This window comes from Phlebotomus papatasi, chromosome 2 (genome assembly GCF_024763615.1).
Source record: "Phlebotomus papatasi isolate M1 chromosome 2, Ppap_2.1, whole genome shotgun sequence".
Lineage (NCBI taxonomy): Eukaryota > Metazoa > Arthropoda > Insecta > Diptera > Psychodidae > Phlebotomus > Phlebotomus papatasi.
In genome coordinates this window covers 72,336,496-72,354,454 of record NC_077223.1, presented here as the reverse complement: position 1 = coordinate 72,354,454, position 17,959 = coordinate 72,336,496, and the positions used below count along the sequence as shown (strand labels likewise).

The following is a 17,959-nucleotide window of genomic DNA, read 5'->3' as shown; positions in this document are numbered from 1 at the left end:
TAACAGGTGAACCATTAACTCAATAGCACTCACCAACAATTAATATGCTATGCGAAAAAGCTTTTCTGCAAAGTACACTTATCAAAGTGACAGCATAATGAGATGTTATGCGTGAATTAGAATTTTTCAGATGAAAATCAACACAAATCTCATAAGATGTGATTGATGAACTCAAAACGATGCTATTGTAGAATTATTACGAAAATTAAAGCCCATATAATGTAAATTTAACGTCAAATCCATCAACAAGTTACTTTAAACGAAAAAAAGATCCAGGATGACCCTTGAGAATATTTAGTCCGTAAAATTTTGTCGTAAAGAATGAGGTAAAGAAAATTTATGCATAACCATGCCCACAGTTTTCTTTACTTGTCCCTTTTCGGGCTAAATATTCTCGAAGATCATCCTGGGTCTATTTAGTCCTTAACTTGAGCCCCAAATAGGCAGATGCTGATCTTCAAAGATATTTAGTTAGTAAAGGGTCAAGGAAAATTTATGCAAAAAACCTGTAATCCCTGATCCTAAACTCTCAGTGTATAAAGTGGTCTTCACATTAGACATTTCACCTAATTGCCGAAGGTTTAAAAATTCTAAAAAGCAACCATTTTAATTGATTCTTCAGAATCTGATGGATCATTTTCCACCAATAATTAAATTCTAAATCAAAATTTTCCTAAAAATTTTGATTGATATAAGAGATCAGAGAAGTTGATCCATTTAGCTAATGTGCTAAACACACTTACGACTTAAACCGAAAGACGGCTTAACGTACTTATAATCAAAATAATGATTTTATTACATTTCGATCAGTTTTTGACTAAGTGATCTCTGGGCTTACATTTCCATCAGTTTTTGATTAAGTCGTCTCTGGGCCAAGCCGAGAAACAGCTTAGTTAGTGAAAAACTAATGGGAGTTTAGTCTAATCATTATTTTAATTTTGTTCGGCAACAGTTGCTATCACAGCAAAAAAGTGTGATGCCGGATAACATAAGTTTTGCGGCAACAACGTGTTGAACTTGCTAATTAGGTACTTAAGTGTATTTAAGAGTTTCTCCTTGAGAAACAAAAAATATAAAGGATTAAAATTACATGTTTTATATATATTAGGGTAATATACACTTTTCATGTCATTAACAACTACTTAATTAAGGTCTTGAACAAATACCTTAATTAAGTGCTTAGTGTTAAGGCTGAGTCATACCATATTAGTTTCACTACTCGCCACAATGCGCTGCCGTTTCTCTCATCTTCAAGTGTTATTAAAGTAATTGAAAGTTTTGCAACTCTTTAAAAATAAAGTCATGAGAAAAGAACTTAAATAAGTACACTGAGAAAAAAAAGAGGGTGCGATTATTTTTTTTTCCTCATAACTTTAACACTTTAGGTGTAAAAATATATTAACATTTTTTAATGTTAATTTTACACCTTTTTAGGGGTAAAATTAACATGCAAAAGGGTAACTTTAACTCCTAATACACCTAAAATGCGTAATATTTACACCGATTTTGGATCAATACTGCAGGGTAAAATTAACATTTCCGGAATGTTATTTTAACTTTTTCGGATTTCTCTCAGTGTACTTAATGTGTTAGCCGCTTTGTTAAAAATTCCAATTTGACAAAACTTTTTTTTCAGATTTTATGGAAAAACATAATTTTGATAACTTTTCTTATTGAAACGACAGTTTTTTTTAGAGCAGAGAACTGGTTTTGGAGCGTTATGTTACCCTGAAAATACAAGGCAATTCAAATTTTTCGTTTAACTAACCAAAAAGAATTTACTGATTATCAAAAATATTTTGTCTAAAGGCCTCTACACATTGGGAGCAATTTTCGTCAAAAATCGCATTTTTGACAGAATTTTGACGTTTCTACCTGCAACAGTGCGGACGATTTCCTTCAAAAGAGCAATTTTTGATGAAAACTGCTAACAATGTGTAGACACCCTAAGGACACTTCTTCGTTAAAATATTGAAATTTATTTAATATACATAATGCAAGTACTATTATTCTTTAATCTGCTTTTTACTGCTCGAACTCTACGGAGAGATAAGTATATATAATCCCTCGATTTTTTCACCCCCCCCCCAATTTTCATCTTCCACCCTCCGGAGACCGCTTTCTTCAACAAATCTTCACGTTTCAGACGATTTCTGAGAAATTTCGTCACGTTGTTTCTCCGTCTGTCGACAGTTCTAGAGGCCAAACGGTTAGAGATAGAGACTTGGGATCTTCGGCCCCCCTCCCCATAAGTCGACCCAAGGATCATTAACATGTCCCTCATTTCCCCCCCCCAGGCCTTCCCTTTCCCTCCAAAACTATGTTTTTTTGGGATTGCTCAAAAACGCATCGTGCGATTTTTTTCATTTTTGAATGTTTTAGATATAACCCAGGCGAACATTTCGTCTATATACGAAAATCCCGTTGAATCATTCCTAATAACGGTTTTTCAAGGTCAAAGGTTAAAAAGACACTAAAGAGCGCATTTATCAAGCGAATGAGGTCATGTTTGGGGTCATTGGAAAGGTCTTGGAATTTCCAACAAAACTAAATCAGTTCCAATTGGTTTTGAACAGGAAATGAACCGGTTCATAACCGATAATTAATTTTTATGAGAAAATTAATTCTATTACTTTTAAAATTGTTTTGGGGGATCTTTTGAGTGATTTATGAATCGGTTCAAATCGGTTGAGAACCGGTAAACGGTAAATGATGCGAAAGTACTTTTGCGATATGGCATCTAAGTCACGAGTTCGAGCATTTCGCAAAACCTGGGACGCTTTGCCACCCCTTTTAAGAAAGAGTACCAATGGGTCATGATACAAGTTCTTAAAGTTCCAATAAGTATTCCGTTTGCCCTAAATTAAAATTTTTCCACCCAAAGTAAACAATATTGTACAAGGCTCATTTTTCTCAATATTTAATTAATCCATAATCTTTCCTTACAAAAAAAATCTATTTCTTCAAATGTTAGGCAAGATGGAAAATATCAAAAATCTGAATTCTATAAACATATTCTTTCTGTGTACAAAAAACCAATTGCCCTTAAGGTAGTGTGGAAGGTCCTAAGTGAACCAAAACTCATTCGTAAATCATGCACTAAAGAGAAAGGTTCCATTTTGAACGATTCCGCCTTCATAATACTAACATCTACATTTTCATGTTATGTAATAAAGATTTTCCACTGAAGCGACGTCGTCGTCGTCGTCGTCTACATCGACAGTGAAATAGGTGAAGAAAATTTGGAATAAACACACATTATTGCAAGATGTGTGTTGGAAATTGCCACGGTTTACGACAAGAAAACTTTACAAGACTTTGAGAAATGAAGAAGGAGGCGTAAAAGAGAGAAAGATAAGAAAAATAAGAAGGAAAAGCACTGATGGTTATTCATTGAATCACTTCTATGTTCACTTTTTGTATTGCAGAATGAATGCCATTGAAATGTGGTGTGTTTTATGTGGTTTTTCTCTTGCTCTCTCTCCCATATTCCTCTCAAACATTACATATGTTTTAAAATTGTATACAAAATTTTCGTTTGGATGATGAACCCAGGCCACTTGGGACGGGAGTGAGCATTGGGAGGAAAAATTTCACTTGTCTATAACGTGAATAACAAATCACATTTTCATCTCGTCACAGCCATCATCATTGACAAAACAGCACACATTAGAAGAAAGAGGATGATGCAAAAAAAGAAAAGAAGAAAACCTTGTGGACGCCACAGAAAATTGCAGACACATTTTTAAATACAATAATATATTTACTACACCGTCCGTCCTAATACTAAATTTTCTATATCACTTTCTTCTCACTCATTCTCTCTTTAGGGGAACATTTCTCTTTCACTCAACCGAGAATTTCTAATGCCATGAAGATCACACAACAAATAAATTCTTCTATTCGCAGCCACACAATACTGATGATCACCATACGATCTAAGCCAGCAGACATCTTGTGGCTCAAGGAATTCTCTGATGATCATTACGCACACCGCAAGATGGTTTATCAAACTGAAATGACCGATATAACTATTCCAATTTGATTAGAAAATGCAAATCTAAAACATCACGACTCACGACTCAAACCTCAAATCACTCCGTACTGGATATGAAAAGCATCAACACATCACAGTGATATAGTAAAACATTCAGTGATATCGGGAAGAATGGGGTAGGTTCACGCATCTCAATATTTCATCCCTCGCTTTTCAAATGAATGAATCATCTTCTGTACAATAAGTTCCTTTTTTTCGGACACTGGATATCTCAAAATAATTAGGGGGAAGTGGGCCACCTTTGAAATTGGGATTTTTAAGTACAATTGAGCCTTTTCGTGACATAATTTAGCTGTACAAACAGATTGAGAAGCTAAATTACATTATGATATCGCTAAGTTCCATCATAGAAGAAAATCTCAATTTCAAAGGTACCCCACTTCCCCCTAGTACAAGTCCTAAAACTATTTCTTTTTTTGAAGTCATGCAGGTATGAACTGCCCAATAACTTCCGCAATTCAAGTGTTTTTTTTTATATCAACTTCCTGTAAAGAAAGATTTTTTTTGTAAAATTGTTCGTAAATGTTTGTGAATTCCTACTAGAGATTAATAAAATGCTCTTAGATCGTGTAATCCACTAAAAAGTTCGTAAAAGTTTGTAATTTTCCCACAAACATTGTTCGTAACATAATCACTTAATGAGCATTTTTGCTCCTCTACAATCATTTGCTCATACATTTTTGATTAATTGGCAAAACTTTATGAACAAATGACACAATTTAACGAACATTAACGAACAAATGTTTGCAAAAGAATAAAAAATGCTCATCAAGTGATTATATTATGAACAATGTTTGTAAAAAAAAAATAAATAAAAAATTATACAAACTTTTTTTACAAAGCTTTTGTAAGTTCTTTTAAAAAACTATTTTTTCGACAGTATATTGCCCAACGCGTAATAAATTTATTATTGTAAATATGTCTTTTGAGATTTCAGTGAGGGATCTAGATCTAATCATTTCGCTCACTCTCATAGACAGTTTCGAAAACATGTTTAGAATACTGTAAACTGTATTTAAAAAAAATCTTTACAAACGTATCGTGGGGGTCATCGGATATAAATTAGATAGTAAAATACTCTAATTCCTTTTAGAAGGAATATTGAGAGAACAAATTTACCAATCATTTGCAAAGGCAAATTCACTTGCTAGCACCCTGGTTCGGTTCTAAAGCTCTCAATAATTTATCTCCTTCATGACCTCTACACACTATAGAAATGTATGTCCATACTTGAAAGTTTTTCCTAATCAAGTAAATTATTTTGGTTCAATATGGATATAAATTTCTCTAATGGCCTCTACACACTAGAAAAATTTATGTCCATATTGAAGAGTTTTTCCTACACAAGCGTAGGGAAACTGCTTCAATATGGACATAAATTTCTCTAGTGTATAGAGGCCATAATGTGTACATGCCATTATGGCCACGAATAACATAATAAGTTGCAAATTATCACGTTCTAATCAACCAAATCCATTATTTTCAATGCCATTCGATACATATCGTTAACTAATATTATCAATTCCGGTAAGCGTGGGGGGATGGGGCAGCTAAGAAAAACTTGATTCTTCCCAAAGCTTTCGGCTCAGACTCCAAATCTGTGCTCTTCTTGCTTTGTTGTAGGTCTCCTTGGTTCACAGGCCATAGCATCTGAGGCACTGCACTTGTCTTTTTGCTTATTTTCGCAATTTTCTTAGTACTTTTTGTTCTGTATGTCTTTCTTGTGGCTTCTTACTGTGTTATCACACTTGCACATTAAAATTTATTTTAATTCACATTAATTGTCGCTGGTGAGAGTTCAAATGTGTAATTTGTGAGTCTGAATCATTTTATATTCAAAATTTGATCTATTTGTTGATAAAAAGGTAGACTTGACCCGCAAAATTTGATATAAATTGATTTATAGCATTAATGCGAAAAATTAATGCGATTTTCTCTTTAATTTTTTAATGTGAAAAATATTTATGCTTTAGGTAAATTTAAACTTATTTTTGCAGGCCAAGTCCACTTCTTTATCAATAAATAGAAAAACCCCAAATATTAAGTGACTCAAAGACACAAATAACATATTTGGACGCTCACAAGCGACAATTAATATGAATCACATTAAAATTTTAATGTGCAAGTATGATAACGCCGTTAATGAGAATACTCTTAACCGGTTAAACCCTAAATTTTTGGTGAACATACATATGACATATAACACAATATAATAACTTCTCGATAATGTTTTACATATAAAAGGGAATTGTTTGATTGATTAGGCAAACTGTTAAATATTCCAAATATTGACAGAATTTTCTCATAGAGGTAGAGACCATTAGTCAGCGTTTATCAGATTTTAAACAAAATGGCGAACATACCATTAGATTAGATCAAAGAGAGATCAGGCGTCTTTGGAATGTGAATGAAATATCCGCTAAGACAATCTCTAAAACTACTTTAGTTCTTGAGATATTAAGGCGAGGGGTACGAAATTGTAACTTCATTTGGATTCTTTGGATCAACTTTTGAGGGAGTGAGGGTACTCAGAAAATAGGTCAGAATCAGAAGTATTTCAGTTATTTTTTCATGTGTAAAAAATCTTTGAAAATAGATAAATAAAAAGAAACTCACATTTTCAAAAAAAGAAAAGGTAGGAGAGCGGGGCAGATTCACGTAGCTGATCTTTTTTTCATGATACATTTTGGCGGCTCCAAATAAGACTATTGTAAATCTACTCACAGTTCTATAAAAAGATATTATCATTTGATGCAGAAATGTTAAATCTACATCCTCAAAAAATATTATATTGATTAAGTTACTCTTACAAAAGTTATGTAGTAAAACCTGAGAATCAATCGGCACAATTATTGAACTTTTTGCCCACAATTTTACTGTATATATAGTTAAAAAATAAAAAAAAGATAGAGTTAACTAGAAGATATCCAATACTTAGTAAGGTGGGGTAACTGGATCGTTTTCCGAAGAGTGCTACTTAAACGCTTGTTTTTGGACTGATGAAATTCTTTTTTTTACTTCTTCTAAATCCATAGAATTATTCACTGTTTCATTCAGAAACTTAAAATAAAAAAAAATATCAAAAATATTAAAGATAAAATAATGATAATACTGAAATAAGTCAGCATGCACTAACTGGGTCGCCTTTTCGCTAATTCACTTTTAATTAAACCTTTGGATTTAAAATATTTTTTTTCACAAGGAAAAAAACAATAAATGTTTTCAATCAACCAGCTGTCATTAGGGAAAATATTACTGCTGGAAAATTTTTTAGTGAGGAACCCAGCTGGCACAAGATTGAAATGAGTCAATTACACTCACTTATTTAATGGATAAAAATATTATTTTTGCTTTTTCTCAAAGTTGAATAGTTATATTATATTACTGTAGTGACTATATTACGGAAATAAAAATAAAAATATTATTTTAAGTGGATTAGTCATAAACGATCCAGTTAGCGAAGCGCCCGGATTAGCATACTTGACTGTATGATAAAATAATTTCTGGGGTTGACAGTATACTAATTACAGGGCAACTAATAAAAATCAAAATTAGCTGTCGAATCTTAAACCTTTCTTCTGAAAAGTTGAATTTTAGACTTATAATCCTTATAATAGTCTTCTTTAGAGCCGATGATTTGCTAAACAAATATGAACCATATTCAAACTAACACTGTTCCGTTAATTTCTCTTGAATATTGACTATTGGAAAATATACCGGGCAATTCCAAAAAAAAATGTTTTTCATCATAAAAATGTTTCTTTATGAATGTAATGCATGTGTTAAACTACCCCACCCTCTCCTATTGCAAAATATGTCTTCTTCGAAACAAATGGTTCTGGATGACCTTGATTTAACCTGAGTGGACCAAATGTACCAGATTCTGCAAGCGAATGAACCAACAACTTTCTAACAATAGTTCACTTGACTAAATGTCTTCATCAGAAACTAAAATATACTCTAAATTTTATAACTCTTCCACTGACAATGAACTCATATAATTTTTAATTTTTTACATTAAACTCGGAAAATATATATTAAAGTTCTTTTTATTTTAAAATTGAGTGTTTGATAAAAACTAGATATAAAAAAAAATTATTTATTTCAAGTAATAAATTTTTAATCTGTGAATCTCACACTACAACAGATTTTCATGTGCTACATCTTCAAAAAAAAAACTATAATGTAGGAAAAGAAAGTGAGAAAATCAAGCGAAAAAACCCTGAAAAGAAAATTGAAAATTCCCATATCTTAGCAACAGAAATTTTAGCATGAGCCAAATGAGAGCGAAAAGAAAGAGAATTGAGCAGGAAGATCAATTAAATTTTCACAAAATTATCTATTTCTTGGTCAATTGTGGGTGGATTAATTTGTCTTTTTTTTATCTCAAAATCACAAAGAGAAAGAAACCGAAGGTCTTTTCTTTTTTTGCTTTTGAAGAAAAAAACTTTGCCTCTCAGATCATTCTAATTTTAAGGTGATAAATATTAAAGAAAAAAAATAACTTGCAACCCAAGAAAGTTACCATCACTCTCCCTCTTCTCTACTAAGCTTGACTATATATACATATACGCAAGAATCTTAATAGCTTTTTCACTTTGCTTAATCCTCCTTTCACATCTCGACAAATTAACATTTTTGTAGTGTAACTATACATTGTATGTGACGAATTTTCTGCAAGATTTGCAATCAAAATTCACATCTCTCGCAACACTGTGTCAAGCCAGACACATTTCCGGACCAGAGTCTCTCATCAGTGGAAAAACTTCATGTCTGAAAACCAAATTAAAGATCTCATACCATACTGCCCCCCCCTCCCCCAATTTTTCTTTTTAAACTAAAATCCACCCACGTTAGGCATCTAACATAAATTCAAATACCACGTAAATAACGCCTCGCAAATTTTTCTCGGGATTTAGTGCTTGTTAAATGAACGAGAGCAAAAAAAAAATTCTATTATAGAGGGAGAGGAAAACTGGTGATTGTGGAAGGAGTCAGGGAAAGTATCAAACTCAAAATTTTCATTCACACATCTGTTTGACCTTGAGATAATCTGCACGTTCAATTTTCAGGGTCAAAAAGTTCGTGGGTGATTTTTATTAGAATTGAAAATAGGCTAATTTATGGGATTAATCGCTACAACTTTCGCCACATTTTCTCACTTTCTGTCTCATTTCTCACCCTCTGATTTTTTGCTAAATATATTAATTTGTCAGGGTGAATAGGACTGTTCTGTGACAAATTAGAATTTAAAACTTCCTTCATAAATACAAATACAACCCATGAGACCATTTATTAAAATGACAATTTCATATTATTTGGCATGAAGAAGTCATCAATAAATTTTGTACAAAATTCTCCTATACTCATTAAAAGATATATTTATGTTTTTCGCAAATTTCCGTTTACGTCAGTAAATTTTCTTACATCTCATACTAGCCCATCAAAAAAAAAAAAAAACTTCGCATACATACATATGAAAATATCTAACATAGTCTCACAAATGGCATGGAAATCTCGCATGAAATGGAGAGAGAAAAGCCATCAAATTGAAATAAATCGGCACAATATCGATGGCAATGCTTCGAATTTCATGAGAATGTAGATTAAATTAGAAATTCTAGACAAGAAAATTCCAACAGATTTGGCTACAAAAGCATCTTTTCCACACAAGACTCCTTCTTTTATAAAGTGGCAATGATGCGAATTGGCTTATTCTGCATCTTTTCTTCAGAAAACAAATTTGATGGCAACTTCAAGTGCGGAGAAAAGAGCAAATGAACTCATTTTGAAGCAAACAAGAATTTCAGGAGAAAAAAAAGACGACCAAACTTCTTAAGAATTCGTCAGTTAGACCGATAGCTATATATCTTCTTTACCTTTTAATTGGCTACAGGATGTTTTTGTTTACTATAAGAAAAACTTTTTAAACATTAAAACAAAGTAATTGGCTAGAGAAATCAATTTGCTGTATTCTTAGTTAAACGTTATCTCAGTTGTAATAGCTCCGGCACACCTTTTAGATCAGGAAAATTTCATAAAGGCAAAACTCACATCCCTTTCTTTCTCAGAGGTTCTGCATACGTATATCCTACTCTTCTTCTTTTGACAGTCACACCAAATTTAGTTCAGTTCAATTTTGAGACTGTAACAACACAGACACACGAATTTTGATTTCATAAAATTTTGCTGATCTAAAAGGTGTCCCGGAAGCGTAATAATACAATATGAGCGTAAGTATACACCATAAATTAAAGAAAGTTAATTTCAATAAAAACGAGAATAAAGGTATCAAGCCTAACGGCGTTATCACACTTGCACATTAAAATTTTAATGTGATTCACATTAATTGTCGCTTGTGAGCGTCCAAATATGTTATTTGTGTCTTTGAGTCACTTAATATTTGGGGTTTTTCTATTTATTGATAAAGAAGTGTACTTGGCCTGCAAAAATAAGTTTAAATTTACCTAAAGCATAAATTTTTTTCACATTAAAAAATTAAAGAGAAAATCGTATTAATTTTTCGCATTGATGCTATAAATCAATTTATATCAAATTTTGCGGGTCAAGTCTACCTTTTTATCAACAAATAGATCAAATTTTGAATATAAAATGATTCAAACACACAAATTACACATTTGGACTCTCACCACCGACAATTAATGTGAATCATATTAAAATTTTAATGTGCAAGTATGATAACAAAGTAAGAAAAAGTAAAAATACATCTCAACTAGTCGTTGCACTTGCACTTTCGGTCACTTTCTTACACTTTTACTAACATACTTTGATTAATTATAACAAAAGGATTACCTAAAGTACACTGACATCGCTAATAATTTTATCCTGCTATTATTTACCCGTTTAAATCAAACAAAACTTTGCTGGTAATTCTCTTTATATTCGAGAATTGTGAATCACACACATTAAGATATCCAGCTTTTAATGAACAATATTCGAAATTTTATCAAACTAATAAACCAATTCATTTTAGGGAAAAAATCGCAATTTTACTCCAAAATTTCTCACTATAGGGGAAAGGCTCATAATTTTGTCCAGTTTCTTTTTTTGGACACATTGAGGATAAAATTGGACACTAAAAATAAATTGATTAAAATTATGGATTTTTATTCCAATATTTGATGAATAATGAATTCTATCTAAATATTTGTTCTTTTTGGAAGATTTTATCACTAAATACGTTAAATTTTGAATATGATTTGAGTTGAAATTGCTTTGTTGAAAATTCAGTGTGAGCAATTGCTTACGAGAAATATGACAGAACTTTGTGTTTACTTCAGTCTTATTTAGCTGTGGTGAAGTACTAACAAATGTTTCTTCGCTTTTTTTGAGTGATATTATTGAATATTCATTGAATATTGTGTTGATTCACATTTATAGTGACTTGTTGATTTGACCTGAAGTGAGAGTTGCCTTGTGAGTTAAATTCTTCATGTGAAAAATGGGAAATTTTTTAAGACATTTACCAGTGAGGTGATACTCCTTATTTTGGACAGGTGTTTTTCTCACGAAATTTCGTGAAGTTTTAGCTTTTGTGATGACTAGGTTGTATAAATTTATCAAAAAACAAAGGAGCATCATCTCTACGAACGAGATGTAGCGAGAAAAGCCTTGAAAAGTTCCCGGAAAGGCCAGGGAATGAGCGAATCCGCACGTACTTGGAGTACTGAAGTCAACTCACTTTAATGAATGATATGGAAAGTTTCCGGGCTTCTTGTGACATTCTACGGTTCCCTTACATGAACAAGAAAAAGACTTGGTAAGATTGGTTCTTGAAATGGAGAATAATGGACATCCTATTGAGGCGGATTAGCTGTCCAAATATACAACCAAGTTGTCCAAAATAAGAGTCAAATTCACCTCTAAATATTAATTCATTTTTAAACGTATTAAGACAATTATAGTAAAAACAAAGGCAATGAGCAGCTTGCCAAGTTTCTAAACAACCCTTCAGAAAAGAAAGAAACAAAAAAATCAAATAGTATTGAAAATATCTCACTTCAAACTTGGATCATTGATGCTTATAAGCACCCTGTCCAAATTATGAGCCCTTACCCTACCAATTTTCTAGAAACTCATACGTATTTCAATGCATTATTCCTATTTATTTATGGCTGTAGTTATATTGGAAATTATTTTGGTAAAATTGGTTAGTTAAAATTAAATTTGTTAAACACAAGGAAATAATGAACTATAAATGTATAAAAATAGTGAAATATTCTTGGCAAAGAGAAAATGAAGAAGTCATGTACTATCTTGACATTTTCAATTTGATTTTAAGGGATTTATTATCATTTTTCTTTTAGTTTTTTGCTGGCAATATTTGACAAATATACTAATTCTTTGATCAAAACTTTTAAACCTTTTTTTAGAACTTTAGAATATTCAATGACATATACTAATAAAATGGTGGCACAACGTTCCATAGACGAACAAGGCATTCTTGCAAGTGAGAGTGTCCGGATAGGAATAGGATTATCAGTCCTATGCCTCGTGGAATCAGGTGCAGTGAAGCTTACAGGATGTAATTCGAACACCTTTAACTCCAGAAAAATTCCTAGTGACCTAAAAGATTCGAACCCTGAACATTTGCATCATTATAACGAGTTTGGTCAAGCACTCGAGTACCTATGAGTACCCTAAATACCATTTTCGGCGTATTTTACACCATTTTTCGTCTTGTAAAACAAGCTTTGATCAAGAAAATATTTGGTTTTTTGACATCAAACGCAAACTTGTAAACTGAAAGAAAGTTTTTTTTAAAGACTTTTTGAAAATTAGATCCGTAAGGATGAATTTATACATTTTTTTAATCAAAATTACAGAAAGTAAGATATAACAGGGTAATTCGAAATCATGTCTATTTTGGAATTTTGACTGTTTTTTAACTGTTTCAAATGGTACAAGAGAAAAAGAAAACCACGAAAAAGAGTACTTCTTCGTTGGTTTTTCCTTTTACCATCTAAAACTGTTAGGAAATCTTAAAGTTCCAAATTATACAGAATTCCAAATTATCCCATTTTACCCTATAGCTTATATATTATATTTTTTATGCTTAAAAACTTGAATTATTTTTTTATTATGCTGAAAAAATAGAGAACATATGCTGTTTTTTAGTGTTCGTGACCCACCTAGGTGGAGGTGGGCCTACTTTGAGCTGTGGGGCTAGATTGTTATACGACATTTCCCCTTATTTTTAAATTAAGCTGGTCCTCACAATTATTTTGTCTATCCAAATTACATCATGTTAAAACCCAGTTTCCTTTAGAAATATGCAAAAACAAAATCGAATAACAGTGTAGCCCCACAGCACAAAGTAGCCTCATCCCCCCCTAACCCTTAAAAATAAGAGATATTTTTGTAGAAATATTATAGACAAATTAACTTTACACAGATCGCAAATTTTTGGGAAGATAACGCTAATAGCAATAATATTTTGAATCCAAACTTCTGAGAAAATAAAAAAAACAAAGGTTTAAAGTTAACCCTCTAACGGGTAAGACCGCCTTCAGGCGGTCTTCACAAAAATCACATTTACAGCGACAATAAAGGCTTTATTTCTTTAAAAGTGCTATAGTGTCCTCGGTAATAGTCTTATAAACATCTCTTAAAAGTTTGACCTCATTTTGACTCTTCGTTTTGTTGCTATTCCCAGTTTTGTGTGACAGGTCAGAGAAAAAGCAACAAAAAATATTTGTACAAAAAAACTCATTTCCAATTTCCATAAAAATATCGATTTAAAGTTATCTGACTAAAATAAATTTATTTTTTACTGAAAGATATATCGTTCTACTTTGTGTATTTTATTTAAAAACTTTGATAAAACTAAAAATGTGAATTTTAGAAGCAAAAAGAGTTTCAAAAAATTTTATATTTCCTCATCTAGCGCCTAAACTAAAAGAGATAATGAAGAATTGATTGTTTTTTCGACTTTATTGGATGATAATTATCCTAGAAAACATTGTTTTAGAACTTTTTTTTGCATATTAAAGAAAACACCGTTAGAGGGTTAATAAACAATCTGGCAACAAAAACAGGATCATGGAATAGGTCGTTTGTAAAGATCTTTGATTTTGCAACCAAGTAAACAACTTTTATTGATTTACATGGTTTAATCTATTTACGTCTAATCTATTTATCTATCAAAAGTACTCTAGATAAGTTAATTTTTTACTCGTATTATCTATAATAATAATGTTGCACGTAAAGTGTACTATGTCTTCCAACTATCTTGGGCTGGTACAACATTTAAAGTCATTATATTCCTAGTGTTACATCAAGGATAATATTAGGGATTCCGTACAAATGTTTGAATTTCGTAAATCAATAACACTAAAAGTGAAATTTTGTAACATTTTGCTCATGGCAAATTTTGGGAAAATTTGTCTTACGAATCCTTAATGGCTTAGTTTACCATCACAATATTTGCAGCACTTTGCAGGTGGTTCGCCATAATCGGTGCTAACGGGCATAATTTCCTGGGGCCACCAGTTGCCGTCACACGGACCAATCTTTCATGCCGCCACAGAGACTTTTGCCACGTCCTGGCGCCTCGACAGTCTCTCATCTAACACTCACTTTGCCCACTTTCGCCCATCTCGAGTCATCCTCCGCGCGTCCACGTTCTTCCCACCACCTCCTCCTGCCTTCCTTACCCACTACTTAGGCGCAATCGTGGAGATCTTTTATTTTATCACAACTTTTTGTTGCTTCTTTTTTTTTTAAATCTATTCTGTTCGCGCAACTTCTACTCTTTTTTTTTCTACAAATTTTTCTTTCTGCACAGTGACACCACAGAACACGAAAAGCTTTTTTTTTTTTGCTTCAACTCTCTTTCACACACACCGGGAATATTTTAAATTAAATTTATGGGAATTTATTTTTATGAAAACGGAAATTTCTCCACACGGGGAGAATATGTGAGATGGAAAAGATATTTCTAACACACTTTTTATGCATTGAAAATTATATCATTTTATTTTATTTATTTATTTTTTTTATTTTTGGTCCACAAACCGGGATATTATAGATTTCTCTCGCTCTCTCTACGCCAAATTTTCCTCCATCAAAATGTCCATTTGATTCTATCATTTGCACATTTGGAAAATTCCTCTCAAAGTTTCTCTTTACAATCACAAACTTATGCAATTTATTGGTTCACTCAAATCACTGGACTTTATCAATTTGGCCCCAGAAAACTGATGCCCTGCCGGAAGATGAAATTTTCTAAAGGACTGAGAATAATCAGACCCTTTTTCTAAGTCGAAACACGTCTTTTTTTTTACTTTTTTCTTTAAATCGTCTTTCAAAGTGAATAATCGCGAATGTTATATAGATCTTCAATCGCAACTCGAACAGCTTTTTTCCCCTTGTCGAACACCCAAGAAACGAATCCACCCAGAGAGACACAATCTCAACATTTGATCGCAATTTTTGCACTTTGGGTGAGAATTTTCCCGAGAGTCGGAGAAAATGCTGAAGAGAGAATGTGGATCAGAAGGCAAATGGTGAATTTTGGGTGTCGTCGGACTTTTCTCACTCTTCACGCACACAGAAATACGCTTGGGCGATGAGAGCAGTGGGCACGAAAGTTTTGTGCAAAAAGGCATCGTGGTTCAGTGAATAAACATCTTCAGATACAAGACGTGATCGCACGTCTGTCTAAGTATAGATTGATCCAATAGGTTGTTGGGTAGGAACGTTAGTCTTCTAACTAATGTTAATTATCTAAAAGTATTTGGAACAATAAAGTCCTTACGACTGTTTGACCAGTTTATTTAAGTTGAACTGAGATTTCACTGATTCATCTTATCACTTAAGATTCCTAATTTTTAAGATCCAGAATTCAAAAAGATGCTATTAGTAGTCCAGGCAAGCCTTCGGTCCATATTATTTTAAGGTCATTTGTATTACCTTGATATATTTGAAGAATTTTTCAAGGTCAAAAGTTGTACAACTCTACCAAGACGCTTTTCACATTCAATTCTTGCAAAATTTGGTTTTTATAAAGGTCTCCGAATACCGGATAAATCGCAACTAGTTCCAATCAGTTATGAAAATTATTTCGGATTTGTGATTAAAGTAAGAGATAACGATTTCTGATGAACGATCACCGGTCACCCTCATAAAAAGCTATTCTAGAAGAACTTTGGTTATCTTTCAGCCTTTTGCTTCCCTTCCGAAATCATATTTTTTTGGTATATCACGTACGCGGACCCAATGCTTTCATAAATGAAATTGAAAATGATAGTGTAAAGTCACCTGGGGTAAATTTTTCGCCCTGCTTCTTGTAAACTTTTCTTTCACTCTAACACTTAAGGATGGTCCTCTCCAATTGGATATGGTAGGTGAGATCGAAGAAGACCATCCTTAAGTGCTTGAATTTAAGAAAAGCTTATGAACAGCAAAGAGGTAGGGTAAGTGTGCCAAATTTCGGCCAGCTTGCAATTTCGGCCACCTTTTTTGTTCCTCGAATTTCCATGAACTTTTAGATTTTACGTACTCTAGAGATTATACAATGCAAAAGAATAACAAAAAATGTAGCTTTGACTAACGATATGACGTGAAAAAGGCATTGGAAGAATTCTTGAAGGGCTAGGAACTATGAGAATGAAAGTGGCCGAAATACGGTACCCAAGCTATGTCTATATTTTTATTCATTTTAAAATGTATTAAGAATGATTTTAGAGTAAATAAAGACGGTAAACTCTATACAAGGCTCCAAGCAACACTCTTTCAGAAGAAAGAATAAAAATATCAATTTGTATTTAAAATATTACACTTCAAACTTGAGACTTTGACGCTTGCATGCAACTATGCCGAAATTTGGCACACTTACCCTAGTCACCCCCAGAGAGCAAAATCACCCGCATGGTATATTTTGAATATAGGGGAAAATTCTGAAGAAATAAATAAATAAATGTGACTCCGCAATATACTCTAAAATAGGACATTTTCCTCTAATTTTTAAAATATAGGTGCGATGTGTCACATTTATTGAAAAGCATAGAAAAAATCTAGTCGCATTATAAAGCCTGGGCTAAAACTTTATAAACTTCAGGCAAATGTTTCGTCAGGACACTCATTCGAGTTAGTATATTGTTCCGTATAACCTGGAATTCAAAACCAATCTTTGTATATTGGACTCCTGCCCTAAGGCATGTAATTATGATTAAATGGATAAACCAGATTATAGCTCGGAGCAAGACTCTCTCACCTCTACAAAGCCATTGAGATAGATACACCCAACAGGACTAATTTGTTAAAAGATTTACCCAATGATTGTTTTCTATAGAACAATTGCGGTAGAATGATTCTGTAAAGCCAAAATCTATCAATCTAACAAAGTTTGTATATTGGTATCTACTGCAATAAATTTTTAACAACATAGAGCATTTTAATGCGATTTGTGGCCTCTACACATTGGGAGAAATTTTCGTCAAAAATTTTTTGAAGAAAATTACCTGCAGTTGTGTAGGTAGAAACGTCAAAATTCTGTCAAAAATGCAATTTTTGACGAAAAATCAAAATTGCAAAAATTTGTCCATTTTGATTAAAAATTTACCTCAAATGTATAGAAACATTACAGCTTTACTCATCTACAAAATTTAAGAAATTGGTCACTAACAACTTTAGAACTTATAGAAGACACATTCAGTGGAAAGGAGAATGGTCAAAAGTATATGGGCGCTGGTCCCGGAATCGCCACAAACGAGAGTAGGCGCATTTTATAGGTACTGATATAAGATTGAAAAATTGCCGGGACCCAGGACGATAAATGCTGGGAGTCCTTCTAAAATGGCCTTTATCCTTCCGAAAAATCGCTGTTTTGACAACGAATTACGCAAGAACGACTAAAGCGATCTTGATGAAATTCGGTAT

At 32.6% G+C, this 17,959-nt stretch overlaps 1 protein-coding gene across 2 annotated transcripts in view; it reads right to left on the bottom strand.

Annotated features, from left to right (window-relative positions):
- Nucleotides 1-17,959, bottom strand: part of LOC129804291 (myocardin-related transcription factor A) — a 59,095-nt gene that overhangs the window by 33,990 nt on the left and 7,146 nt on the right. The window contains exon 1 of one of the 2 annotated variants that reach the window (XM_055851449.1): nucleotides 14,493-17,439. The exons of the other annotated variant lie outside the window; for it this stretch is intronic. Coding sequence (XP_055707424.1) covers nucleotides 14,493-14,550 — 58 coding nt within the window. The 5' untranslated portion in view covers nucleotides 14,551-17,439. Of the gene's footprint in view, nucleotides 1-14,492; nucleotides 17,440-17,959 lie in introns of those variants that run through there. 2 annotated transcript variants of the gene reach the window in all.